Source organism: Neltuma alba, unplaced genomic scaffold, assembly GCF_004799145.2.
Source record: "Neltuma alba isolate B1F8T4 unplaced genomic scaffold, ASM479914v2 tig00013410_pilon, whole genome shotgun sequence".
Taxonomy (NCBI): domain Eukaryota; kingdom Viridiplantae; phylum Streptophyta; class Magnoliopsida; order Fabales; family Fabaceae; genus Neltuma; species Neltuma alba.
The window spans coordinates 187,935-215,586 of record NW_021637664.1 but is presented as its reverse complement, the minus strand read 5'-3'; the positions used below and the strand labels follow the sequence as shown (position 1 = coordinate 215,586).

Here is a 27,652-nt window from a genome sequence, read left to right as displayed (position 1 = left end):
CGGCGGCCCATCGTTGATAGACCTTCATGAAATGTTGCTAGTGCTGCTTTTGATTTTTTGTAAGAAAGAAGTAAACCACTAACCAGAGTTACTCCCCGGGGGAAAAAACGGTGGCTGAAGGCGGGAGGCCCGAAGGGCTGACCGAGTGGTAACACGAGACCAATTTTTGTGACTGACTATGCAAGTTTAAACTGAAAAACTATTACATCTGATTGGAAAATGAAAATACATTCTAGTTGGAAGGTGGTACTCAGACATTGCTAGATTGCCTACCTTGACTGTTGAGTAAATAACAATTCTCAGAGTCAAGTCCCAAAAAAGAAATGCAATTCAATTTTCATTCGGTCATTTATAAGCCAATTCTTGTTTTTATTTATTAGTTATTTTGGCATCCGTTGTAACTTCAGGGAGCATAGTTAAGCAGATATTTTAGAGGAAAAAAATTTGTTTACATCTACTTTATCAAGTTCTTAAATCATATGTTTTTTTTTTTTCATTTTTGTAAATTTCATGAGTTTATAATTAAATATTATTAAATATTAATATTTTAAAAATGACATATTGTCATCATATGTAATAGGAAAACTCAACACAATGACTATAAAAAAATTAATGTAAGTATTGTTATATTGTATAAATGGCACCCATTAGATTTCGCTGTTTTACAAATCACAGACGACTGTTGTTACAAAACTAATAAGAATAGGGACCAAAACACACTGCTTCGTAGCAATAAATTAAATTGAATGAAGCTTCCCATCACAAGTCACCAGGTCAATTTATTTTAAGTAACATAGATCTGACGCGACTGCTTGAGCTAAGGTAGAGGTTCAGCAAATCCCAACGCTGTGACATTACAGAATGAAAAACCCGCCACAAGTCTAGTCCAAAGGAAGAACAAACTCCCCATTACGGAGGCATTACTAGAAAGCTAAGACCAACAACACACAAGTTAAAATATGCCCTTTATTGTTGTTTCTCCCAAAGGCAAACAGCCTAGTTTTGTGAGATATTTATATCGTATATACGAATATTATAAAATAATAATAATAAATCGAGTACTACTAGTCTTAGAAAAACGTATTGGCAGGGTACCAATGACCTAAATGTCTTAAATCAAAATTATTTAATTTAAGATTTCGAAAAATTGCCTTATGAAATGATGTATTCATCAAATCATATTTCTTTAGTGAAAAATAACATTTTGTTTGGTCCAACTGCATTTTGTGGAAGATAAGTTTTCACATCAAATCGGAAAATTAGTTTTCCCGTCATAAAAGTTTCATTGGACCTACGAAAAGTCGAAAACTGCACCGACAGATTATGGAGACGGTACCATTTTAGATTTGAAGCAAAAACACGTGAAGGAAGAGTCAAGTCTTGATCACGAAATTAGGTCAGTGCGATAGGCAAGATTAGGTTGAAGGTTGGACTTATGAAGTCGTTTATTTGACTAATGTAGTGCCAATACCCCATGAATAAAGCTGACACTGGTTATAGTCCGCATTTCATCATCAATACGCACACTTAAGCTCTAAACCGTCCCTTAATATTTGTGAATTAATCATTAAAATCAACGATGTCAGCTGGTGGTTTCCGAAATGGTCAAACATGAACCGTGTTTTTCTGGGATATTGTCGGCTAAGGTTTGACGGTTCAGCTGTTAGTTTGGGAAAGTTACCAGGTGTAATATAACAATAATGTTGTTCAGTGATTCACTAAATTCAAATCGCCGTGCTGCTACTTGTATAAATAAAATGAAAAATTAAAGATCAGATAGTTAGGGAGTGGATTAGGGCGTCTACTTCCTTGAAGACAGGGCTTCACGCTACGCTATAGTTATGCTCGTGTGCTTTTCTGAACATGAGCCCTGTTTCCACGAGAACAGTCTTGATTTACTGTTAACTGATATATACTAATACGAGCTTGACTGCTCGTCATGATGAATAAGGCCACGGATTTAGAAATTAGAGTATGAGACGGGGGACAACTCCAAACCCCACATATTAAATATGCCTCAATCTGACCATCTAACAAACATTTCCAACCTCAAATACTTTAACTCTAGTCTCTGCCCCTTTCTCTTCCTCTTCCCCCCTCTCTCTCTCTCTTATGGTGTGTGTGTGTGTGTGTCATACCACTCTGAGATTTCTGGTTTCCATCTCTGCGCCAAATAACGTGAAAGACGGAGGAAGGCTTATGTTTAAAGACGCAGGGAAGCCATGCGGGTTTGCGGGGGTCAAATGGAGTGTTTTTTTTATTGATATTATTAACTCTTTCAGGTTTAAATCACAAGGTCTTGGAAGGTCGACACGTAAAAGAGGAATTGGAATATAGGCTCAAATTTCAAGCATGGAAGAGAAGCTTTAGCAGTGACAAAGATGGAAGCTCTTTCGCGAACGTTGAAAGAGAAGTGCCCTCTTCTCCTGATCCCTTACACAACAGGTAGTTGGCGGCTAGTTCTTCAACCTTCTGTAACAGCAGAAGTTGTATATGAAACTCTGCTTCGCATGGAGTGGAGCCAAAATTTGAGTAAGACTGCTTTTTTCTTTTAACCTTCAGTTAGAAAGCACATATATGGCCTGAAAAACAAACACTCACAGAAGCACGATATATGGATATTAGTGCTCAGATCTCCCAGGAACTGGGGTTAAAAGGGTCGCCACTTGCTAGAGTAACCTGGTTGGTGACTGGTGAGTTGACCTTTCTGTAGCTCAGGGAGACATACTTTGTCTTGTGAAGTACTATTTCTGCACCTGTTCGGTTTTTTTTCCTTTTTTTGTTGTTATAAAAGTGACTAGCCTGTAAAATGTTGACAGCTTATGCCTTTGGTCCTATGTAAAACTTTTTTTTTTTGAGTGAAATATAGTAAAACTATTTATCGTGACTATTACCTAATTTTATTTGCACATCTTGCTAACAATAATTTTTCACATTTAAGATTGGAAAAAAAAATGAAATGCTCTACAATTGATGGCGACAACTGTCAACTGAGGAAGATGGTGGATGCTGCGAGAGAAGAGGATAGGAACTTTTGTGGTTATGGATTTGTTTAATGAATGCGTTTTTCCCCAAAATTTAATTATATTAAGTTTTTGAAGAGTTAATATTAAATATAAAATCTGTTTTTAAGGGAGTTGGACCAATTTTTTAAGTAGTCCACGTAATCAGCATTGTAATCAAATGAACTCATACTTGTTTAAGGCCATGGTGGATAAGCCCACATGGATTGAAACTAGCCGCATTTCTCTGGCTCTAATATCCGTCGGCCTCTATCTATTATTACCCTTCATTTTCGCTTAGGTCTCTTGACAAGTTAATACTATCATTGTGGTAGGAGCCCTTCTCTCACAGTTAGGTTTTTTATCTCATTCAATGAAGCGGGATATGTGAACAAAATACAAAATATGAGAAATATAATAATTAACAATGTTCTTTCATTTCAATTATTTATATATAAAAAATGAGTTGTTCAAAAAAGCATATCAACCTAATCTAAAAAAGAATCACTTACAGGTCTCAACTTAAACAATCAAAACACAAGCGAATTTTCTATATTTTATTTTATTTTACCGGAATTTTCTAAATTTTATGAACTACTAATAGATCTTAAAGAATTTAATATTCATAAGTTTGACTTATAAATTTAAAAGTTTCACTTGGAGACACTAAACAGTTAAATTTGACTTATAAATGGCTTCTCAGATGAATACGGGAAAAAAAATACGAAAATCAGGCAAACATTGCTTTGCGACCTGACCTTCAATGAAAATTCAAAAGCAAACACCAAAAGTCAATACAAGATATGTGAGCGCACAAAGTTAAAACATGATATAGCGCAACAGGCTGTAAGGAAGGCCAGCTTGCACGCATAAAGCTAAGTATAGAGCTTACGAGAATTAGAATAATTTATAAGTCTAAATTCAACATGCTCACATGTCAGGCATCCCCAAAAACACCATAGTATGCACAACCACAACATCACATAATGAACAAACATCTTTGTTAATTTAAACAGAAACGGACGCGTCTGCCACAACAGTCACAACAGCTTGCTCACCTCTTCAATCCATTCAAGAAACAAATTAATTCTTAATTATTTCAAATGTTCGTGGAAAAGACAACATTAATACAATGATATCAGGCACACCCACACAGACTTGTAAGATTGCCAAATCAGGATGATAGCCCGCAAGAAATAAACGCACAGGATCGAAGTCGCTTTCTAGGAGGAATAAATCGCCAAGAGAACTCAGCAAGCACCTTAATGCAGCAACAAGTCTATTATTATAACCAGAACGAGACATTACCGAGGTAACTAGCGCAATATTCAATGACAAATCTACTGAAATAGTTAAGCCGGCCGGAGTCATCCGCGGCGTAAAATTTCCCGTTGTGGTAAACAACATCATTATAACGAGCGCCATGCCGGCCATTGCTTATTGGAATCCATTTCTCATCACCCTTTCTCCAGATAATCAACTGGCCAGAGAGAATCGCCATAAACCGCAAAAGCAGCACCCGCAGAACACACAGCCACTTTCCTGGCGTGGACTTTAGGAAAATCGAAGTCAGATATTCGACTATTACCCACAAATTGAAGATCATAAACCTTAGTTATCTCAGAAACCCTATAATCAAGTAGATTCAATGTTGTAGAAGACGTGAAGACAGATTCTTAGATTGAAACCCAGAGAGAGGATCTGTGAGGCGAATCTTGCCAGGCTTCTTGGTCTCCTGAATGTTGATGAGCCAGCACTTGGTAGTTTTCCAACCATCTGAAATTTTCTTGAGGGGTTGAAGGCAGTAGACAGTGGAGTGAACCAAGTTGAAGTAACCACGAAGCCTGGGGATGAGGTTCGGGACCCACTGGGGGAGGGAAGCTTAATCGATGAAGAGGGAGAAGCGGACCTACCGGACGGCGGAGGCAGAACGGAGAGCCAGGAATGGCAAACGGCACAGAAGCAGAGACGATCGATTCCAGAACCAAGGCGATTTGCGATGTTAAGGAGCAAATCACTGCGAAGACCAGACCACGAAGGGAAGTGGGCATCCATGGAGAACACAAGTAAGGAGCGACCCGAAACAGAAAGGAACCAAGGCCGACTAGCGACCAAGTGCGTGCTCTTGTTGATGTTGCAGCACCAGCAGAAAGGCGGAAATGCACATCGATCGAATTATGACCCGTAAGGAAGCAAGTGGAGATAGACTGGTAATATGAGTCCTATGATTGGTCAGGTCAGATTAAAAAAACTCCTTTGAAGATGTGTTGGTTAACTCTAACCCATAAAACAACTATAACATGCTATTTAAAAATGTAAAAATATAGGCTAGCTCACAACGGGTTACGGGCCTAGTAGTGCGAGTTAAAAGGACTTGTTTACTAGCGGGTTGGCTTTTGGTCAACCCTAACATGTTATTTTTGGCGGGTTAGACCCGGGGTTCAACCAATATTATCAGTTTTAAGTGGAGACCAGGTTTTGATATTTATTAACCGCCTACGTCTCCCAGAAAAAAAAAAAGAAAATCAGTTATATTAAACACTTCTGCAGTTTGACATATAAGCTTTATATTTGAAGCGAAGTCTAATTCAAAATACTCTTCACATGTCATTTAATTTTAATTTTAGTGGGCTTTTTTAATGCTATTTTTTGTTGAGGATACGAACAAAGCTAAACAGACGGGGATAGTCATGTGAAGACTTTCCAGTTTCCAGTTTCAATTGAGCTAGAGATTAATGATGAGTAGTCCTTGGACAAGCCGGAAACCGCCGCCCATGGAGGAGGGAGCGTTGGAAACGAAACCATATCCCAGCCATGCGATGGGACCGCTCTGCTTATCCATTCCTACTAGGACCGCAATATATTGAAATATGGACACTGTGGCAAGACGTCAGAAGTTCAACACAAAACAGCAATATTGTGCCTTTCCCGTGGCTTCATTCAATCCCAACCATACGAACATAGTGACCAAAATACAAGAATCAGGCAAATACCGTGCTTTGAAACCTAATTAAGCTTCACTAAAAAATGCAAGAGGTGAGAGTACAAAGTTAAAAACACGCATAAACCATAGAGATTAGGAGTACTCGATGAAGTTATAACTCTGAAATGATAACATACGTGCCATAAGAGTTCATCCCCCAAAACACCATCATAAAAGCAACAGTACCTACGGAACAACATACACGGTATGCGCAATATCACAAGAACAAATGTCTTCGTTAATCGTTAATTCAAACCAAAACGGACGCGTCTGCTGCCACCATGCAACCCATTCAGCGTCTTCCAAAATGCCAAACAATCACAAGAGCTTCCTCACCTCTGCAACCCATTCAAGAAACAAGTAGAGTATAATCATTTCCAATATTCATGGAAAAGACAACATAAACAATTGGGTCAGACACACCCACGCAGACTCGTATAATTGCAAGTCTCAAATTCAAAGCGTTACAAAAGTGGAGCATCTTAGCAATAAACGTACCAACAGGACGGAGGCCAGAAAAGTCCAGAATAGATAGATACTCCGGAAAGCATCTTAGCAGAACGTTCCCCCATGTCAAACAATGCAGCAGCACCGCCCGGACAATGTTGACGAAGATCACCACACAAGAAGTCACGTTCGTTAAAGTAAATGCAATTCTTCTTGCATCCACGAAATTCTTGAGCTGAGACAGAGAAAGCGCAATCCTCACCAACAAATATAGCTCTATCTCCTAAGCTTTTCACCGGAACCCATTTGCGTTTATCCTCAATCAACTTATAAACATGAAAATAAGTGGGGAGAATATCCTTGTCGGAATCATAATCAAGACCCGCAGGAACTCTATGCTCAGAATCGAAGTGCCTATCTAGGAGGAATAAATCGTCAAGAGAACTCAGCAAGTACTTTTGGAGAGGAACATATCTATTAGAACCAGAACGAGGCATTTGCTGGGACAACTTGTGCAGTATTCAATGACACATCTATTGAAATAGTTAAGCCGTCGGTATCCACAGCATAAAATTTTCCATTGTGGTAAGCAACGTCATCATAACAAGTGCCGTCTCCGCCATCGCTTATACAAATCCACTTCTTATCACCCTTTCTCCAAATACTCAATTGGCCAGCAGTGTGAATGGCCATAACGGCAGAAGCAGGACACTCAGAACACACAGCTACTCTCATAGCGCGGACAGAAAAACTCTCAGGAAGGTCTAGTTCAGGTATTTTATTATTTCCCACAAATTGAAGATCATAAACCTTAGTTATCTCAGAAACCCTATAATCAAGTAGATTCAAGAGGTGTTTAGATGGAATTAAAATCATGATTTTAAAAGTATTTTTACAGTGTACAAAATAAATATGTGAAGAAGTTTGTCTCATTTTACGAAAAAATACTTTTGATGCTTCCAAACACCCCTCAATGTTTTATGAAAAGGTGGAAACAGATTCTTAGAATCAAACCAAGAGAGAGGATCCGTGAGGCAAAAGTTGCCAGGCTCTTTGGTCTCCTCAACCTTGATGAACCAGCACTCGGTAGTCTTCGAAGCGTCTGAAATTCTCTTGAGGGATTGAAGGCAGTAGACAGTGGAGTGAGTCAGGTTGAAGTAACCACGACGTATGGGATTCAGATGAAGGTTGGGACCCATTGGGAAGGGAAGCTTGAGAGGTGGAGAGGGAGAAGCGGACCCCCGGGACGGTGGAGGGAGAACAGAGCGCCATGGATAGCAAATGACACGGAAGCAGAGACGATCAATGCGAGAATCAAGGCGATTTGCCATGCTAAGGAGCAAGTCAGTGCGAAGGCCAGACCAGGAAGGGGAGTGAGCATCCATCGAAAGTACGAGAGAAAAAAGAAGGTAGACCCCAGACAAAGAATGCCGCAGCGCGTCCTCTTTCTGTGTTGCAGCACAGGCAGGCAGAAAGGCGGGAGCGCACATCAATCGAATTTATAAGGAAGCAAGGGGTAACTGCCCACGTTTCGCGATATATTATAATATAATAATAACGCTAACTTTTTATGTTATGAATAAGACTAACAAAGCTTAAGAAAAAAGGTGATAGTGAGGTCAAGACTTTCCAGTTCAATAGAATTACAGAGTAACGATGCGTAGACACGTAGTAGTCTTTTGACAGTGCCCATGCCCATGAAAGGGCCAGCGTTGGAAGAGAAGCAAAATATGTCAGCAATTAATGCAATGGGACCGTTCCTTTTTACCAGACAGCCTCCTAAATATGTTAGGGTTTTATAGCATTTTCGTTCCATTACAAGACAGAAGAGTTTTTTGAGTTGTATTTACGGGGTATTTTTAAAAAACTTTTATATAGATATCTAAATTTTATTTTTTATTTTTTATTATATTGATTTTATTTATATAAAACATAATATATTAAATAGAAATAAAATTAAAAAGTTTTTAAATTTTAAATGAAAATTAATAAAATTTAATTTTTTTATCTGTGTAAAACATATTAGAAGTGACTTATAAATAGGATTAGAAGAGTAACACTGTTGGCTATGCCGAATTAATAAAACTAAAAAAAATTACATTTTAAAACAGACTTAATGAATTAGCTTTCTTAGATAAAATTTTGTAAATAATAATATTGTGATGACTGATTTGAAAGGACTTTTCTTTTTCCTCTAACGTTTGGGGAAAAAATGTATTGCAAATTGTTAAAATTTACTCTATACAATTTACAAAAAATTAAATGATAAATCGTTCAAGTTAAATTTAAATATTACAATTTAAATTTATTTTATAAGATCGAGAATTATTTAAATTAAATTTCAACCATTTAAACTTAATGATATATTTTTATGTAAAATTATAATTTATAAAATGCTAAAACTTAAAACTTCGATCCAACGATAATAACGAAGAGAAAAGAAAGGATAGAAAAGAATGAGAGGAAGCTTCCCCTCGTAAACAGCGCAAATTTGCATCGATACAAGGCCAACCCAGAAAATGTCCCTCTTAAACTGTTACTAATTACTGGGACCGCGATCTTAAATCTTGGGAGAGATTTTTCTTTTTCTTTTTTTTTTTGCGTTGCTTTCTATTAAACAGTATTTAGTTTTTATTCCCAAAAAAAGGAATCTTGAGGGGAAAGATATTAATTGTTACTTCATCTAGTCCTTGGACCTGCTGAATCAATAAGGTGAAGAGTTAAAATTAATCGACAGTTGTATTTTTTCCCCCCCTAAAAGTGATGCTATTATTATTATATTCTCAAAAATTACCTTGATTGGGTTCTCTTTTTTTTGAATATTTTTAGATAAATTGACCGAAGTATCTTTTTGTGATACATTGCAATATAAATGCTACGTTCTAAGTTGAAATGAGTCTCATATAACGTTAAAGTACACTTAGCATCACATACTATTTTTTTTTATGTATCCAGTATTCTAAAATAATTTTTAATTCACCCAGTATTCTAAAATAATTAAAACGATGGACTCATATCCCGAATTAATAGAAATGTCTTGTTTGACTGTTAACCCATGACCAAGCTCAAAGTTGACCCCCTCTCTATCTTCATTCTCAATCCGTTATACCAGAACCATGTTTATCGCGAACATGGTGGCAATAATCCCAGCTCGTAGATCATACTTTTCTGCAACTCCATCCACTCAATCTTCCTCGTGTAATCCCCCTCCCGCCATTGCTCCAAATCGATTACCATCACGCCCGTGTCGAAATAACAAGCCCTCTGACCAACAAACATGAGCGACAGAGACGGGTTCCACCAGAACGATGGTGTGAAGTAATAGGTAAAATTAGTGTTGCAGTATTTCGACGTGGTGAGGAGGACCGAACCAAAGCCGAGGGGCGTTGCGATGAGCTTGATGATGTCATCAATGAGGACCAAGTCTGAGTCGAGGTAGATGGCTTTGCGATGTAGTTGAGAGGGCAGTCCATTGCAGAGTGTATGGAGGAGGAGATGAGACTGGAGACGGAGGTAGGATTGAAGGGGTAGATTCGAAAACAAAGGCAAGGGAAGGAAGTGGAGAGAGTGTGGTTGAGGATGGAGAAGGAGGAAGGCCTGCAGGTGACAGAGATGAAATGGAAGTCAATGTTGCGGTATAAGAGGAGGAGCGTTGGAGTATGGAGAAGATGGTAGTCATGGAATCTCGAAGGGTCAACTTCGGGAATGAGGAGAGAGAAAGGGGGTCAACATTGAGCTGACTCATGGGACTAATGGTCAAACAAAATGATTCTGTTGGCATGGAATATTGATATACCGTTTTAATTAGTTTATGATACTGGGTACACCAAAAATTATTTTAGGATATTAGACGCACCTAAAAAAATAGTTCGGGGTATTGGGCATACTTTAACCTTTTTATATATAATACTAACTCGGGTATTTAATATAAGAATTAGTTGACTAATTTGAATATATTAAGAAAATAAGTTAAGCTAATTATTTATAATAATTAGGTGTTGAATTTTTTAAAATATTCTTGCCAAGTTAAAACTATCATTATTATAAATACTAGCATGAAAAAAATAGATAAATATTAGAGATAAAATTGTTTAGGATTTTATATTTAGAAATAAAAGTCAACGAGTGGAGGCAATCTAGAAAGAGCATATAATTGTTAGAAACTAGAAATATGTTACCGATCTTCTGATTGCGAAGGGACTGTTATTGGTTTTCTTCGTCCTTTGTCATGCTTGTTAAGAAAGATTGAATTTCAAGGAAACGAAATTGAGATTTGAGAATGAGAACGAATCCGATCAGTTTTGTCTGGCATGTCATGAAAAAAATAGCACTAACATCAAACAAAATTTAGGCGAAAAACACAATTATCACGAGAAACGGAAGTAACTCTTTTATTAGGAATCTGATGTAATTTCCGTATCATCATGGTCAGGAGAAGGTTTCCAGATCGTGATTGGAGGGGACAAAGGCAACCATCTGACATTTAGCGGGTTCGGTGCAAAAGTTGGTCGACACTACTCCTTTGGAGCGACGTCTCTTCTGCATGCGATCAAGGCGACACCTGGACGCCTCCTTCCGCCACGTATCGCCACGTGGCATTTCTCAAATCCACTTCATAAGTCGTTCGATCGGCGGGGGCTTGCGCTTGCAGTGGCATCCGCCCCACTCTTCACCTGCATTTACGTCTTTCCTCGCCCTTTCTCTTCTTCAAGATCTCTAGCTGTCAGAGTTCTTCTCCTTCCTTTCTCCGAAACCAGGTTGAAAACCCGCTTTCCTGCTGCATCTCCCTCATCCCGGAAGATCCCCCCCTCTGTTCCCAAACGCCGGTGCGTCAGAATGGCTTCCGGTGGACAGAAATTCCCCCCACAAAAGCAAGAAACCCAGCCTGGAAAAGAACATGCCATGGAGCCTGTGCCTCAGTTCACAAGCCCCGATTACAAGCCATCTAACAAGCTTGAAGTATCTGTCTCTATGCATGCATATTTCTTGAGAATCGCAAATTTGTAGGAATTTCTCCTGGAGCAGGTAACGCTAATTGGTTATATATGTTGGTTCTCAGGGGAAGATAGCTCTGATTACCGGCGGTGACTCCGGGATAGGAAGAGCCGTGTGCAACTTGTTTGCCTTAGAAGGAGCCACTGTGGCCTTCACGTATGTGAAGGGACAGGAGGACAAGGACGCAAAGGACACGCTTGAAATGATCAACAAAGCTAAGACTTCGGACGCCAAGGAGCCTATGGCCATTCCGGCTGACTTGGGTTACGATGAGAATTGCAAGAAAGTTGTGGACGACGTTGTGAACAGGCATGGCAGGATCGACATCTTGATCAACAATGCGGCGGAGCAGTACGAGGCCGGATCAGTGGAAGAAATCGATGAGAAGAGGCTGGAGAGGGTGTTTAGAATCAATATCTTCGCCTACTTCTTCATGGCCAGGTCATGTCACGTGGAATGTTATATATATATATATATATATATATATTATATCTAATTTCAGTTAATTGTTCTGAAAGAATTGAATCGAGAATTTTTGGGTGTAGGCATGCGTTGAAGCACATGAAGGAGGGAAGCTGTATCATCAACACCACATCAGTGACAGCGTACAAAGGAAATGCGAAGCTGCTGGATTATACAGCCACGAAGGGTGCGATAGTAGCGTTCACAAGGGGACTGTCGCTTGAGTTGGTGAGCAGGAAAATAAGAGTGAACGGAGTGGCGCCTGGGCCCATATGGACTCCATTGATACCGGCGTCATTCAAGGAGGATGAAACCAGACAGTTTGGGGAGGAGGTGCCCATGAAGAGGGCTGGTCAGCCAATTGAGGTGGCTCCCTCTTACGTGTTCCTCGCTTGCAACCATTGCTCTTCTTACATCACCGGCCAAGTCCTCCACCCCAATGGTATTCTGCTTCTACTTTCTGCTTCTAAACATCACTGTCCTGTGATTCATGTTCTAACATCGCTTCATGTATTGCAGGTGGAACCATTGTGAATGCTTGAAGTATGGCTGATACTGGCGATCCAAGACTTTGTTGTGGTGCTTTGCTTTACGCGGATGTTTTTCCTATAATGTGGGATCACCATATACATATATTAATTAGCTAGGCTCCAAGGTACTTGAGACAAATTTTCTTTTGAACGTTGAACCGTGAAGAAACTGAGTTATACATAAAGTTCTGCAAGATCGTGGAAGTACGTTGTATACGTGCAGATGATACAGATATCAATAAATGAAATAAAACTTTTGTGGTACTCAAATAATTTTCGGAGTTTTTAATAGGTTAATACAATTTTGAATGGTCAAAATTTATAGTTTGAAATTGGAGAGACTAAAATTAATACTTTAAAATTTGAGACACCAAAACTAAACTCTTGTTAATACCATACTACTTTAAATCTTAACTCTCCCTATTTCATACTTAATGTACCCTGCACTCAAAGTAATAAAGTAATAATTGTATCTTGAATTAAGTTTCTTTTCTTTTAAAATATTGATACTTATAATCCAATAAAAATCTAGATCATTTTACCTATTAAGAGATCAACAATTATGATTTCAAATTTAAGAAGATCAAAATCAAAATGAAGACAAATTTGAGGGACTAAAAATTATATTAACCTTTATATTTTATTTAATACCATACTACTTTAAATCTTAACTACCTCTGTTTAATACTTAATACTCTCTGCACTCCAAGTAATAATTACATTTTGAAATTTAAAACAAATTATTTATTTAAAAATAACATGAAAATTCTAAGACAAGTAAATAAGATGAGGATATATATCCATGAGAAAATGTGGAAGTTGAGGTCTAGTTTGTGGCCTCATTATGTTAGGTTTTTATATTTAAGTAATCTTCGATCGATTGAGGGAGTATTATAGGCCATGGAGGAAGGGGATGACGAGAACTAATGAGATTTCACTGTTTTTTTATCTTTTTCGGCCAATATCTACTCACAAGGTTAACGATACAAGGATCTGGGGACAGTGGTAGAATTACAAACTTTAAAGATGCGCGGCCTAAAAATCTTTAGAAAGTGGACTTGACGAAATTGGGAAACACCGACTATCCACCAACTGCTTATAAGATAGTGACAGAGCACTAGTCGCAACGAAAATCTGTAGAGAACGGAAACAAGACAAAAAACAATGAACTACAAGCCGAGGCACATGAAGGTACAAAGAAGCACATAATTTCATGCTATTTATTTGAAAGATCAATTGATAACTGATGTCAAATCGCTGCCTGGAAACAAAAAGGAATCAGGATGGAACCCCATAGGAAATTTCAACACCTTTCCCGCCTATTCCGGCAGTGAAACATTGGAGCCCGCAAGACTCCAGTTCAGACATTACTTTCTCAACAACAGTTCCTGAAAGCACTATTGATGACTTGTCAAGGAAGATAACACGTGAGAAACATAGGTTTCTGAACAGAATGCACATCAAGACAATTCCACGCAATTAACTCATGCAGCAAGAAGAAATCAATAACAGATGGGGATGATAAAATAAACAAAAGCTCCTTGCTCGTTTATGCATAATACATCTACCCACCACAAAAACCCGGCTAAAAGTTTCTCTTATAGATGCAATCAAATAATTTTCCCTCACTTTCAATGCGTTAATCATCGAAGACTTTTTCTCCCAGCCATAAAATTTTATGCATGAGCAGCAAAGAAGCAAAAAGGCCAAAAAAGCAAGTCAGTATTGTAAAATTCAGAAGTAAAACGTAGCTTGGCCAAGTGCTCAAGGGATGCGAAAAAGATAAAATGAAGATTCATTTGAACTTTGAAATCGGATCCCTCAATTTTCGCTCCTTCCTGTCAATTTGGAGAATGCGAGGGTGTATAAGGCTCACTTAATAGGTCAAACCAGCACTCGTTTCAAATTGATAGGAAAATTGATTAAGGGAAAATTGAAAGGGAACTGATGGTTGTCGCCGAAAAGTCCTTGAGATCATCAGTCTTCACTGTTTCCAGTAGGTGATCTTCTTTGTATTGTGCACGTATATGATTGTGCGTGTTAATACTTGTATCTACGCACTTAGATATGACTATGAACATACTTCATAACATGTTTATGCTCACAAATGAGAAACCGAAATAGAGCAGCGAACGTCAGAAGCATTAGACAAACAAGATAACGAGTGAGAAGGATACAGGTAGGCAGCAGAGTCAGAACGCAGCCTCCACCACCAGCTCCTGTTAATTTGGAGGCCAGCTTGTATTTAAGCGTTGTCCGAAGAACAGTTTCAATAGCAGTGTGGCTAACCCCCATACATTGGAGCAAGCCTTGATTCATTTCCATAAGCTCTTCTATCTTCCCTTCTTTCTCGGTGACGGAGAGGTCATCTGGTGTGGGTGACTGGATAATCTGAGCCAATTCTTTGCTGATAGCATCAACAGCACTGAACACAAAAGACATTGCATCCGGATGCCTTAGTGTCCTCTCAGCAACACCAGCCACCAATGCCTTTGTGTTCCTCCCTACTTTGGTGTTAGTTATGAGCATTTTTAGTGGCATATTTGACTTCATGTGCGTCAAGTTACCAGATCTGAAGCTGATCATGTTGCCTGACAAGCGCTAATACTAGATTTTGAGTCATTCGCAAAAATAAATGGCAACAACTCACTTGTCTTGAAAACAAGACAAATCCGAGACATCTACAAGAAATGTTGACAACAACGTAGACGCAGTATATCCGAACTCAATAAAAATAAATTTACTTCCCCACCAAATGCTATTATTTAATGCACTTGTACAAGTCCATATCTGTAGCGGCTGTTTGACCTTGAAATCTCATTCTAACCTTGATGATCTACGATAACCCCGACAAAGACTGTTGGGTCATCCGCTAAAGCCCACATATTATGCTTCAGTTCATTCTATGCAAGTAAGTTTTTTCATCAACGACAAATAAAAGGTTCAAAGGTTCAAATAGTAATTATTTAAAGACAGAAAAATGCAGAAGGACAAGTTCCACCAGTGCTATGCCTTACCGTAAGTGCTTACTGTGTTGTCAATTCCAGATGGCTTCCCATGAATAATCTTCTCACCCTCAAAAGCCCATTTATTAACCAATTCAAGCTCTTTTTCTCCAAATGACAACCATCCTTGGCCATTCACATCCAAACGAACAGAATCAGTGCAAGCAAGCAGGGCAGCTGCCAGGGCCACACAGAAAGCTGCTGATGAACCCAAGCCTGAACCCAGGGGAAGTTCAGAAGTGACCACCACTGTAGCAGGCTTAAATCTACATTTTAGGAGTACAAAATTAGAACAACAAAGGGGAAAAAATAGAGGAATTTAACAGTTTAAATTGGATTCACACCGTTGAATAGATGAATACAACCAGAGAAAGGCTGAAACTCCTGAAGCAAGTCCAATTTTTGCCTCTGGAATATTTTGTTCTTCAACTAGCGCTGCAATTGATTTGGAAGACTCGACAGAGCATGAAACAGGCACTGAAGAGGGTTGACTACCAGATTCTGGCAGAACTTCTGCAATTCTACTAATTGGCCAGGAAAATTCTAATCCCATGTCCTTGAGCTGGAGTTTCAACATATCGTGGTTGTCTAAGAGATGATATTCACAAATTGAATGAGAATCCAGCTTTGAATACAATGTACTTCAATTCAGAGAATTGGTTAGTCAAAAAATCAGTGTAGTTGTTTCCATTTCCAAAGAAATAATGTGAGCAGTTTAGCACCGAATAAATAAATTCATGCCGTAGGAATATCATATAGAATGCTTAAGCTGGGTAGCACCTCTCCAAATTGATTTTACTGAGAGATTTTACTTTTAATTATCGTATACCGGCAACATCCTTCGAAAATAATAAAACGCGAGTATATTCTCTCATTCCTTTCCATCCATATTCAGCACCATTCGGTTAATTCTAATTCTACATCCTCTTGGCATTTATCTGCTCTCGTGCCGTGGCTTTCTCTGCCTTTGGCTTGGACATCAATACGCGTGGCACAAAATCATATTAATTAAATCAGCGAATGCAGAAGGTTCAACCCACTCAACTAAATAGCAAAAAGATATTTTAACACAAATGAACAGCAGAACCGAAATGCACATGATGTTATTCCCAAAGAAGATTTCGGTCAGATTGAATTAAATTCAAAGGTTCAAGGAAGCGGGATCCCGCAACAGAATTTCAAACACACTCACACACAAATGGAAGGGGGAAAAGAGAGACTACCAGAAGGAGTGGGGAAACGGATAGATACATAGGTGTACAAGTCAATTGAAGCGGCAACAGCAGTAGATCCATGCACCACAGCGTGTTCGCCGGAGAGAATAATCTTCCCGGGAGCTCTGGCCTTAGCCTCCATATTCTTCTTTCGTCTCCGATCTGCTCACACTCGCTATTTCACTTGAACCTTCTCCACTGTCATATCGCCGAGGCCGCCAACTTATGAAGGTTATCCGGGAGAATAAACAAGATGTCCATTTTTTGAAAAATCAATCGAGAACAAAAAATGAAGAAGAAGAAATTTCTGATTTTGTCGTGGTCGAAAGGTTGAGTAATCCCACGCGAATTTCAGGGAATGCGATGACTGTCTAGGCAATGAATATTAAATTTTTCTTCTCGCAGCAACAGGCATCCTATTGAAGGCAGGCAGTACTGTTTGTTTGGAAGCACGGACACGTTTTTCAACAAAAATTTAAAGAAAATTAATCTTTTCTGAAGGCAGTTGTGATGGGCCAGCCTCTGCGTTATTGAAGTTAGTTCGTTCGATTAGAGCCCACGCACGCACACCGCGTGTTTTATTTTATTCTTGCATCGCATTCCCTCGCCTTCCTTCACAGGTCATACTCCGAGCAAAGCAGAATTATAAAAAAGCCTATGACCGAATAATAGACTTATTTATTAATTGTTACATAATGCATGAGAACTCACTGGATTTTTTTTTTTTTGCCCGAGAGAACTCGCTTGATTATATCATATGCATCGCAGCAAAATAAATTTTGTACCAATAAAATTGTGTCAATAGCAAAAATTTTATCCAATTAAGAAATGCGTGGATGTGAGAGACTATTGTGAATGACAAATTTAAAAGCATATTTTCGACCATAAAAATGCATTAAAAAATTTATAATGTAAATGGGCCGCTGGTGTTGAAAACGATGTCTCATGCATTGGGAGGGTTTGAGCCCAAAATCAGTGGGCACTAAGCCCAATATTCATCGACCATCTTTTTTTGTTTCTGAGGTAGAGGGAATTAGGGATAGGCACCGACCGAAGCAACAACGGGCTCCATGCCATTAACCATTGGTTTCTTTATTTTTTATGCCGTAGTATCTCCGGTTTGTATGTGTATGATCCGCCATGTGGTGAATTGCAGAAATGCACTGGCAAGCGGGAAGGGAACAAAACAAGCATTTAAGAAGAGAAGAGCGAGTGTACATCATATGAAGAGCAATCTATCATGTTTCAAAATCCGAAGCAATGGATACCCAAGAACGGGGAGTAGAGAACTGAAAATTGCAAGCCCTCGGCCACGTGGTTCTGGTGGTGGGAGACCCGAAGTCCAATTTCTTGACCATATTTCAGATCTCTTCTCTTGACGATATGCCTGAAAGGTTCAATTGAATAAACAAAGGCTTCCCTGGCCGTCTTCAAATCGTAACATGGAGGCTCCCTCGTCTCTCCGCCGCGCCTTTCACCCAAACAAGGCATAGGATCAAACCAAAACAGCTCTTTCTTCGCCATCTTCGCATTGTAAGTCTCGCCAGTATCGACGTCATAGATCGATACCTTCACAGGAACCCACGCCACCAGAGCTTTGCGGCTGTCCTCATTCATTTGTCCTGAAATGGATTCTTCGAACTCCTTCGCAGCTGAGATCTTGAGGCTATCCCAACGCAAATTATCGGAGTTCAGTTTGATCCTAAATGGCCATGGATCTCTGAATTTCGGAGATTCTGTGTTCAAGCTATCTTCTACTTCCTCTGCACTCCCCACATTCAACATTTTCTTCACCTAATGAAACGGTATGGAAACAGAGCCAACGCCACCAACCCTCTGCTTTATATTCAACATTCTTGCTGTCACATGTCCAAGTACGCATGATTTCCCTAAACCTATTCACGTTTAATTTCTTACCTTTTGGATTTTCCTTTTCATTTTTAGGCAGTTATGGTATTTCTATAATCAACCAAAACAGGGGTTTATTCTTTAACTGCCGCTCTAATGGTCTTCCATCCATCAGAATCAAGTACTAACTGCATGGCTACAGAAATGTACAGGCATTAAAATCCTGTACTACTTGTGCTTTCAGCTTATAAAGCTATGATTGCGTAGCCTTGTATTCAAAAGCATAGCAAAACTAGGAGCGATGTCTGCAACAGTTTTTGTCTGTTTTTTTGTTTTTGCTTTTATTTTTTTATTTCAACGATCGATGGAATGTCTGGATTCCAGTTAAGCAGCTTACCAGCCTCATACTTTGCTTTCAACAGATATGTCCGGCAACTCATTCATAGTGTGTTTCCGCTTCCATATTAGAATTTCCTGTTCAGTTTTTCCCTTCCATTTATAGCCGCAAAATAGACGGGTAGGTCGGTCTCTCTTAAAATGGGGCAATGACAATGGCATCGATCAAAGTAGATTCGAATGTTTTTAGGTTTGTTTAGTTCGTTTTTAGATAAATTATGTTCTTTTTAAAAATAAGCAATATTTAAATATGGAAAAATTCATCCGTCAAAATATTATTTAAATGATTCAGATTGCACATGGACTCCGCGCCTCTATGGATCCCCGAAAATATAAAGGTGAGCCCCGTTTCCTTTTCATGCTTTTTTCCTCTCGTTATTATTTTCACTCCCAAAACTTGTTGGGCACCGAAATGAGCACCCCCCCCCCTCTTGTGACCATGCTCTATTGCTCTCAATCTAATGCATTGATGACACGATATTTGATGCCCTACAGACAAGCCAGTTGTCAATTGTGGGGTCAAAAAAGAAAATTTAAACTGCCATCTGCTGCCCAGCCTATAGGTTCTTACCGTATTGGAAAAAAATTTAACAAAAAAATGACAATTGCCAGCTAAAATTATTGGAAAATTACCATTTCGTTTTGCCCCCTTTTTCCCCTTCTGATGCGTCAGACGCAAGCAAGTTAGGATTTAACGATCGGCAGGAATAACATATGGGTGTAACAGTGATACGTCCGAATTCATTTTACTAATCAATTTAATAGCACGTTTCAAGAAAGGCAGGTCATCTACCTTAGCAAATATTGCTCTGAAAAACGAGGAATAGGAAGAAGAAGAAATTGACCGTCACGTGTCAACCAATGAATCTCTTGAGTTGCTTTTGAAGCTTTATTTTGCACGCAAGCAGATCCTTGAGCTGTGACTTCACCATTTCCATGTCTTTCCTCATCGTCTGTATCTCCTGGGTATTCAGCCATCCGTTCTCAAAATCTTTGCTCACTCTGATGATCGTCTGAGTGCTTGTTCTTCGGTAATTTGTCTTAGTCATTGACCTTGTCATGCTCACTTGCTCTAAAAGCACAAATCTCGTTGTCAATTTCAAGGGCAGCCTCTCATTCTTCATCACATGCCGGCGTGCTTCTTCTGATAATCTATGATACTCCAGCACCCTGCACACCCTTGTTCTTTCTTCTTCTGTCAAATCTGGATGTGCCTGCAAATTTGGGGTAACCCTAAGTTTTCAACTCGCTTGCGAAAAAAATGGAAATTGAACACATATTGTCTATCTATACCTTGAGGTACGTGTCAATGGCTCTATAGATGCTGTCGTCATAGTAACGAGCGTCTTGTGGCAGAACTTCAACTAGTGATTGGAAGCTTTCCACTGTGAGATTCTCGTCGCTCGCAACTTTTGTTAGATACCCATCCACCAACCTCCCAACAACATGAAATTTGGCTGCACCATCTGTAAACATGTGTGAAGCATAAAATTGTAGTACCCGATGGACAACAGCTACATCGTACATAGAATCACTGTCTCCTTGATTCTTAACCAAGAGATCTTCAACACGACATTGCTCCAACATGAGAGCTATTCTTCTTTCCAGCACACTCAACAACTCTGGGTTTATTTTCAGCATCACCCCTGCCTTGAGCAGGTGAAGCAAGAAATTGCAAGCGACAGAGTTTTCTTCAGTAGGAAGTATTCTAATCAAGCATTCAGCTGTAACTCGGTGTAACTGTTGGGTTATGTGTTTTGGGGTGACCTTCTCAAGTCCCAACGTGACTTGCGAAAGCCATTTGGTGGTCCAATGTGCTATGCATGATCCAACTAGATCTGATCTCATTCCTCGTCTTTTAATAGACTGAATCACCTCAATGAAGTGATCTATTCTAAGGAGTGCTACATCTTCGAACCACCAGGTGTCCGCTCTGTTTTCATCTTCTGAGGTATTGGTTTTTCTAGCTCGAACATTCAAGAAGTCTGCATATTCATAATCAAAACTGAAAGCTTTTGGGTTAATGCAGGCCTTCCAAGCTATCGCTTCTGCGCAGCGTTTCACTATGTCTAGCTCCTTGGCCCAAGAGGAAATGGGTTCGCTGCATTTGAGAATACGAAATGTGTCTTTCCATGAAGATAACATCAAAAAGCTCATAAAAGTCTCCGTCTTGGAAATGAGATTTCCTTTTTCGAGGTCATCACTCATTTCCAAGAAATGTGCAGCACAATATAGTGAGGCGACATTACTGGCTGTTATTTCAATTTTCCATCCATAACAGAACTTCACCACCAATTCAAAGGTTTTTACTCCACCTGGAAGATTTTCTATTTGGATTTTGAGGATGTCACCTGCACTCTCTCTATTGTTATTCCTGTGAAAGACAAGTCTATTCAAATATTCACTTCTTGAGACCATAGGAAGCTGGAAATCAACAAACGCAAAGGCAGTTAGTGGGGTGGGTTTGAAAAGCTCCTATCTGTGTTATGTTTAACTAAAATTTAGAAGGGGGTATAAATGAACAGTGAAATTAATCCATCTGTGGTGCGGACGGATCCAAGGAGTTGATTCAAGTATGTGTGTGTATGTATATATTTCATGTAATCGAACTGAATTACGACATCTGATCTCTTTATTGAATGATAGACGCTCTAATTTTCCAGAGAATTCATTGGTTGAATTAGTTTAGCTAGCCCACCTTGTGCAAATGAAAGCTGGAATCTCCAACTTGTATGATCAAATCTGGAGCTGAATTCGCCCGAGCAATCCTGCCTCAAGGGGATATTCAACAAGCAGATACTTTGTCAGCAACACAAAATACCAATAGAAGACCATATGAAGGCAGGGGGAAACGATTACCAGTTCTGGTTTCTTCGTTCGAAAGAATCAGCAACCATAGAGACATTGCCCGGTAAAATGACACATTGGTTACGCTTCCCACCAGATAATATTCCACCGGAGAGATTTTCTCTGTCAAAACTTCTTCTACCCACCATGATGGCCTTGGCATGCTTCATCTTTCTCGTTGAAAAGCTTGAGTGATTGTATTTGTATTTGCATTTGCAGACTCATGCCCTGGGTTGCCCTGATCCTGATTGCAGGGTAGTTATGTCATTAAAAAGGTTGGTTATGTTTTGCTATCTGACGTCGCCATAAACCTAAACAGATAGGAAGCAAGAGCATTACTGCACTAGAGTCAACATCAATAGAATCTCATCCACTAGTTCCAGAAATACCATCTTCATCAGCGTCGCCTTCATCAATTACAACGGGTGACTCTGCGTTGTGCCACAGAAACACGTCCCAAATACAGAAACCAACTTGGGGCCTCATGAAATCGACACGCTTTGTCCGTGCATTTAGTCTTGCGAATACGACAAAGCCATCTCATTTTATGGCTTCAAATCGATGGGTATTAAAGACATGACCCAAACGCGTCAATAGCTTTGGAGGCGAAGAACACATGATTAATGGGTTTATCCAATGTGATCCAAGTAAATTAATTGGGAGATCTATTCCATGTTTATACTTTATTCAGTGCTAACGCCCACTTCCATCTAGAGGATGGACATGTTCGTACGAACACTTGACACGACATCTGCGTCTGGCATATTTTGAATAGTTGCATTAGACATCGTAACACAACGGGATTTTTTTGATTAAGGAATGATAAAGAGGGATCCCACGTGACTTTTAATTTTCCAGAATTTAATGAAAACCTAAAGGAAAATGTCAACGGTATAAACTCACTTGCAAATTGTTTTTCTAAAACATGAATTGTTTCACCATCACTTGAAAAATTTGCACTATGCTTTACACAACATTGTCCTTTATCACCCTTCCATTCATGCAATATGATATAAGATCACTTCACATTCTTTTGTCAAGAAATTTTTTAAAAATTAAGTTTTTCACAGAAAAAATTTTCAACTAACAAAAAAGCTCTCTTTTTTTTGGGTTGGGGGGGGGGGGGGTGGAGATTTTAGGTGCCAGACACTTTACATGACAACGTTGAAATCACACAACTGAAGACAGTCGCTATAATGTAACCATGGAAATGCTGTAAACGAAAAAAAACGTTCATCAACGCAGCTAAATTTGGGAGTAAAAATTCTACTGTACACCAGTAAAATACTGTAACAATCTGAGCACAACAAAAAATAAACTAAGAAAAAACACCAATCTGCTTTAAATCCAGGTGAAATAAGTTTTTACTAGCAGATCATCTACACAAACAAGATTTGCGTGTACGTATACAGCCATCCGCTACACTTTCTGATCGCTAAGGATCTCTGAGCAATCTTTCAATCTAACATCTCAACATCAGAAAAGTAGGCACAACTAACCTGGCACACAAGGAACAATGATTTTTTTATAATACGAGCAATGAGCATGCTTTATCATTTTAGCCCGCCAAATAAAACAAACTCTAAGTATTGCAGTAAAGCTTATTTAGAAAATTAAAGAGCAAAAAGAATGTGGGTTCATAAAGTCTCTTGACTAAATGATTAAAGAAAAAGCTCAAAACAAGGTAATCAAAAACAAAGGACGTATGAAATTCTCAGAGCTCCATATCTCCACAAAAGAAAGCAAGAACGGCGAGGGGATATATTCAGTCATTATTCTAACCTCACATTCAGTGTGTCACAATACAACGAATAATATACATAATGGCCACCATTAAAATGCCAAATACACAAACACACGATATAATCATATTTCTTACTATCCAATATCAGATTTACCGTTACTATAACAAAAATCATAATAGATACCAAGAAATTGTTACTAAAAGAGAGAGAAATCATTAATCTAGTGCTAATAACTGATAAGCAAAAATCACTTATTTCTATAATTAAATGCAAAGTACTAGGATTCTGTAATCTAAAAAGAAATATCAATGTTCAATGAGAAAGTGGGGGCAAAAAAAAAAAAAAGACTTTATAACTGCAGAATTAAATATCACTGTTATGTAGTAAAATATTCACCATGGGTTAACCCACAGACCATGGAAATGAATTTATAAAGAGAGAAATAGGGAGATAAAAGTTCACCTTAATTTCCATGATACATTATAATGATGATAAGTAGTTGCTAATGATCTGGAGATGATGGTTGCTGCTCTTGCGGCTGTGGCCACATTTGTTGTGACATGTAGGGATTCGATTGTTGAGCATACATGCTTGGGTCCATTACAGGCCTACCCATGATGACCCCAGCAGTGCCAACTTGAGGAGCATGCTGTGGTGGCATATAGCCATAAGGAAGAGCATCAGCAGGCCCTGCAACTGGCATGGTTCCTCTAGGGATTGATGCAAGCACTTCATCTTTCAAGTCCTCCCGCGGCACAATATCAACTAAAAAATCAAAGATGTCAGTCCTTGTGATTGCGGCTGCGATATCATTCTTTTGCAGTGTTCTCCTTTTGTTTTCCTCAGTGTGGTTCCAAGAACGCAAGGTCAACTCTAATATGAACATTTCACATGCCCTTGCAAATATAACAGGTGCCTCAGCTGATATCATCCTAACATCCTCATCGGCTTTCATAATCTTCTTGATCCTTGCCAAGGGAAGGCTGTGGTTCTTGAAGTCAGTTACCCTCTCAATTTCTTGGTATTGAGTTGCCCAAAAGCTTTGGAGTTGTTGCTGAAGTTGCTGCTGCTGCTGCTGATGAATATGCTGATAAGCAAGTTGTTGTCCCAGCTGAGCTCCCGCAGGCTGACCAGTAGTTTGAATAGTCCCAACTGAGGTAACGACAGAACCAGGTGCCCCAGATATTTGGCTTGGCTGGTAAGGATTAGAACCATAAGGCAACTGAGCCCCACTACCAATAACCCCCATAGATGGGTTTGCGCTATACCCTCCTTGGTGATCCATTCTGTGTCATTAGAAAACAATAAATTACATTATGAACAATAACAGTCGAAACCTTCTATGAAAAGTTGCATTTCAAACCATGGAACAGTTTTGACAAGATTTTGGCACACCAAATATGCCTCATGAAATTAATACACAAATGAACAGTCTATACATCAAAATAACTATCTTCCCCCCAAAAACCAACACGTCTTTCCAGACAAAACTCAAGAAACAATTCAACTACATAGGCAGAGCGCTGTTCACTTTAAAATATTCCACCGCTACGTGTCCTCAATCTTGTTGTTAAGAAAGCCTTATTAGGGATCATATAAATTTGAAGTATGCACTAAAGATGTAAAGGTTCCAAGGTATAGTTCAAGCGTATGTTATTGATCCCTCGGATGCGTATTCTGATAATAAACCCAGCATGTAGGGAGGAATTGGTGTTTCGACGTATTCCTAAAATTAAAATGGAAAAAGATTAAAAAAAGAAAAAGAAAAATTCTGCTATCGTGTACTTCTCAAATGCCATGAATGGAAAGAAGTTTTTTTGTTTATACAGGCGCTTCATGGCAGAGAGAACAGACCACTAGAAAGCTAACCAAATAAATAAACAGAAGAAGAGCAACAACTAATGGGATCACGAATGTCCAGTAAAATTCCCACTCAAAAAGTAAAAAGGTCACCCAAACAAAAAGGGCAAGTAAGTTCTCCTTTTAGTTGGGCGAGAATTGGTACCTTCTGCGACAGTAGATGCTCTGATATGAAATATCAGGACCTGAAAAACATAAGATAGAAGAGAGAAGAAAAGAAATATCAGAATTATTTTTGCCCCAAAGATCTATGCCATGAGAATTATGCTGAGTCGAAGATCAAACGCGCTGGAAGTAATGTTTTCCGTACTGTGAAAGACTGCAAATCTTACGGTGGATTAGGGTTTCAAGAAGAGATACGAAGAGCAGAGCTTTCTAGTCGTGGACGATTATTGATGTTTTCTTGGAGCGAACCTAAAATAGGGATGTACGAAAAGAGCTGTCTGATCTGTTCTGATTTTAATTTGGCAGAAGAAACCCTGTTGTTACTCTTGTCTCGCATAAGTTGGATGGGGGCGTGGGGCTATATCACAGATTCATACTTTCTAGTCACAGTCCCTATTTTGCTTTTTGGGAGATTATGTGCCAGACAAAATTGCCCCTGCACTCTAAACTGGGTTATTCCATTCTTCCCGCTTCCTAACCCGCCGTATAATAGCTGTTTTTTCCCCCTCCGTTCCACATAGCTTTTTTTTTTTTTGGATTTTGAAATATCTAGTCTGGATAATCTAAATTTAAAATAATAAATTTAATTTTTAAGAAGTATCAATTAGAAAATTATTTTAAATTTAAATTTGTATTTATTAAAATAAAAATATTTAAAATATTTAAATGAATAGTATATCAAATTATAAATTGTTTGTTAGGATCTGCTTTTGCCCACTTTATTTTTTTTTAGTTAATTTTACTTCTCTTTTTTATATAGATAGTTAGTTTTACTTCTAGGCCAACGTTTCATTTAACTTGTTCAAAAAATTTTAAAAGAACAAGAATTGAAAAAAGAATAAAAAATAAAAGAAATAAAAATAAGTTTTAAAATTGTGTTTATGATAATGAAAACTTCCAGTATAATCTTTCACATGAGACGAGATCCTTGTTAGGATCTTATCTGATAAGGATCATATTATCTGGTACTGAAAATGAAAACTGAAAAGTTATATAAAAGCAGTTTTTTTCCGTTGGCAGAAATAAAGAAAAAAAATTTTAAGCACTCCCCAGTATTTGAATCTAATGTATTTAATATATAAAAATAAAGAATATTAATAAGGTAATAATTATTATTTCAGTACAAATTAATAATTAATAAAATAAATTTTAATATTTGGGATTAACCCAAGGGAAAATCTCTAAAAGAAAGATACCTCTAAAATTTTAAAATCTCAAATAAAAAATGACTACCGTTATCTTTTTAACTATTATCTATTGTTATTAGAGTCTAATAAATAAGATTGATATAAAATTGGAAAAATGACAGATAAAGAAGTTTGAAAATGTGAAATGTCAATTTGGGAAGCTAAGGAAATGTAATTACAGATAGGGAAGTCTTTTCCAAATTAGAATTTTGAAATTCAGTGAAATGATAAAAATACCCTTTGTCCTTTTTTTTTTAAAAAAAATCCCAGCCCCTCACCGGTGGCCGGCGACCGGCAGCCATCGCCGGCGACTAGCCTCCGGCGGCCGCCGACCGCCTCTGGCCACCGGCACCGGACACTGGTGTGGTGGCTACCGGTGAAAGATTTTTGTAACAACATTTTTTTTAGAATGGGATAATATGGTTCAAAGTGGCGGGGGTGGGATTTGATCCCACGACCCCTTGGCCACCTAGGCCAACAAAAGGGAAGATGGCTATTGGGCCATCAAAAATTTCTTAACCTTATAATGCAAACAAAAATATAAGTTAACTCTTTTACTGTGACTCCAGCGCGTGACAGCAATTTATCTGAGGATGACAAGTCTTAATTGAGAAATAACAAGTCTAAATTTGATATTATTTTCAAATAAATTATGGTCATTTTTAATTAACGTAGATGTTATTTCTTGTTATGTATAAGAAAAAGTTGTCTTGTTAGTATCAAGTTTAGACTTGTCATTTTTCAGCAAAGACGTGTTGTTTTTAAATCAATCATGGTCATTTTTAGTTAATGTACATGCTGCTACCTGTTATGTATAAGAAAAAGCTGTTTTGTTAATATCAAATTTAGACTTGTTATTTCTCAATTAAGACTTGTCATCCTTAAATAAATTGTTATCACGCGCTGGAGTCACAGTAAAAGAGTTAACTTATATTTTTGTTTGCATCATAAGGTTAAGAAATTTTT

At 38.4% G+C, this 27,652-nt stretch overlaps 5 protein-coding genes and 1 pseudogene across 10 annotated transcripts; 1 reads left to right on the top strand and 5 right to left on the bottom strand.

Moving 5' to 3' along the window:
- Positions 1-5,727: 5,727 nt before the first annotated feature.
- On the bottom strand, positions 5,728-7,922 carry LOC114737135 (putative F-box protein At1g65770). Its single transcript, XM_028925042.1, has 4 exons — positions 7,447-7,922; positions 6,917-7,261; positions 6,488-6,846; positions 5,728-5,879 (listed from the first exon to the last, which is right to left on the bottom strand). Exons 1-4 carry the CDS (start codon positions 7,920-7,922, stop codon positions 5,728-5,730), a joined length of 1,332 nt encoding a protein of 443 aa, XP_028780875.1.
- A 1,630-nt stretch (positions 7,923-9,552) lies between these two features.
- Positions 9,553-10,177, bottom strand: LOC114737134 (probable galacturonosyltransferase-like 1; annotated as a pseudogene).
- Positions 10,178-11,268: 1,091 nt separating this feature from the next.
- Positions 11,269-12,431, top strand: LOC114737103 (NADPH-dependent aldehyde reductase 1, chloroplastic-like). Its single transcript, XM_028925005.1, has 4 exons — positions 11,269-11,391; positions 11,492-11,868; positions 11,973-12,331; positions 12,409-12,431. Exons 1-4 carry the CDS (start codon positions 11,269-11,271, stop codon positions 12,429-12,431), a joined length of 882 nt encoding a protein of 293 aa, XP_028780838.1.
- A 1,017-nt stretch (positions 12,432-13,448) lies between these two features.
- Positions 13,449-17,037, bottom strand: LOC114737131 (mevalonate kinase). Its single transcript, XM_028925039.1, has 5 exons — positions 16,648-17,037; positions 15,769-16,012; positions 15,437-15,690; positions 14,597-15,010; positions 13,449-13,816 (listed from the first exon to the last, which is right to left on the bottom strand). The coding sequence occupies exons 1-5, from the start codon at positions 16,778-16,780 to the stop codon at positions 13,698-13,700; spliced, it is 1,164 nt and encodes a 387-aa protein (XP_028780872.1). The 5' UTR covers positions 16,781-17,037; the 3' UTR covers positions 13,449-13,697.
- Positions 17,038-17,811: 774 nt separating this feature from the next.
- Positions 17,812-22,415, bottom strand: LOC114737102 (root phototropism protein 3). 3 transcript variants are annotated; one of them, XR_003739386.1, is made up of 5 exons: positions 21,742-22,415; positions 21,581-21,650; positions 20,176-21,306; positions 19,676-20,096; positions 17,812-18,674 (listed from the first exon to the last, which is right to left on the bottom strand). XR_003739386.1 is itself a non-coding variant. In XM_028925004.1 (4 exons), the coding sequence occupies exons 1-4, from the start codon at positions 21,897-21,899 to the stop codon at positions 19,737-19,739; spliced, it is 1,719 nt and encodes a 572-aa protein (XP_028780837.1). In that variant the 5' UTR covers positions 21,900-22,415; the 3' UTR covers positions 19,533-19,736. The 3 variants fall into 3 exon arrangements, 1 of the variants encoding a protein (XP_028780837.1); XR_003739387.1 differs by lacking the exon at positions 17,812-18,674 and adding an exon at positions 18,835-19,371; XM_028925004.1 differs by lacking the exon at positions 17,812-18,674 and having other exon boundaries at positions 19,533-20,096.
- A 530-nt stretch (positions 22,416-22,945) lies between these two features.
- LOC114737093 (nuclear transcription factor Y subunit C-3) lies at positions 22,946-25,844 on the bottom strand. Of its 4 annotated transcripts, none has more exons than XM_028924992.1 (4): positions 25,645-25,844; positions 25,480-25,519; positions 23,937-24,760; positions 22,946-23,228 (listed from the first exon to the last, which is right to left on the bottom strand). In XM_028924992.1, the coding sequence occupies exon 3, from the start codon at positions 24,757-24,759 to the stop codon at positions 23,977-23,979; it is 783 nt and encodes a 260-aa protein (XP_028780825.1). In that variant the 5' UTR covers position 24,760; positions 25,480-25,519; positions 25,645-25,844; the 3' UTR covers positions 22,946-23,228; positions 23,937-23,976. The 4 variants fall into 4 exon arrangements, with proteins under 4 accessions (XP_028780825.1, XP_028780823.1, XP_028780824.1 ...); XM_028924990.1 differs by having other exon boundaries at positions 25,667-25,844; XM_028924991.1 differs by having other exon boundaries at positions 25,480-25,529; positions 25,668-25,844.
- Positions 25,845-27,652: the final 1,808 nt, after the last annotated feature.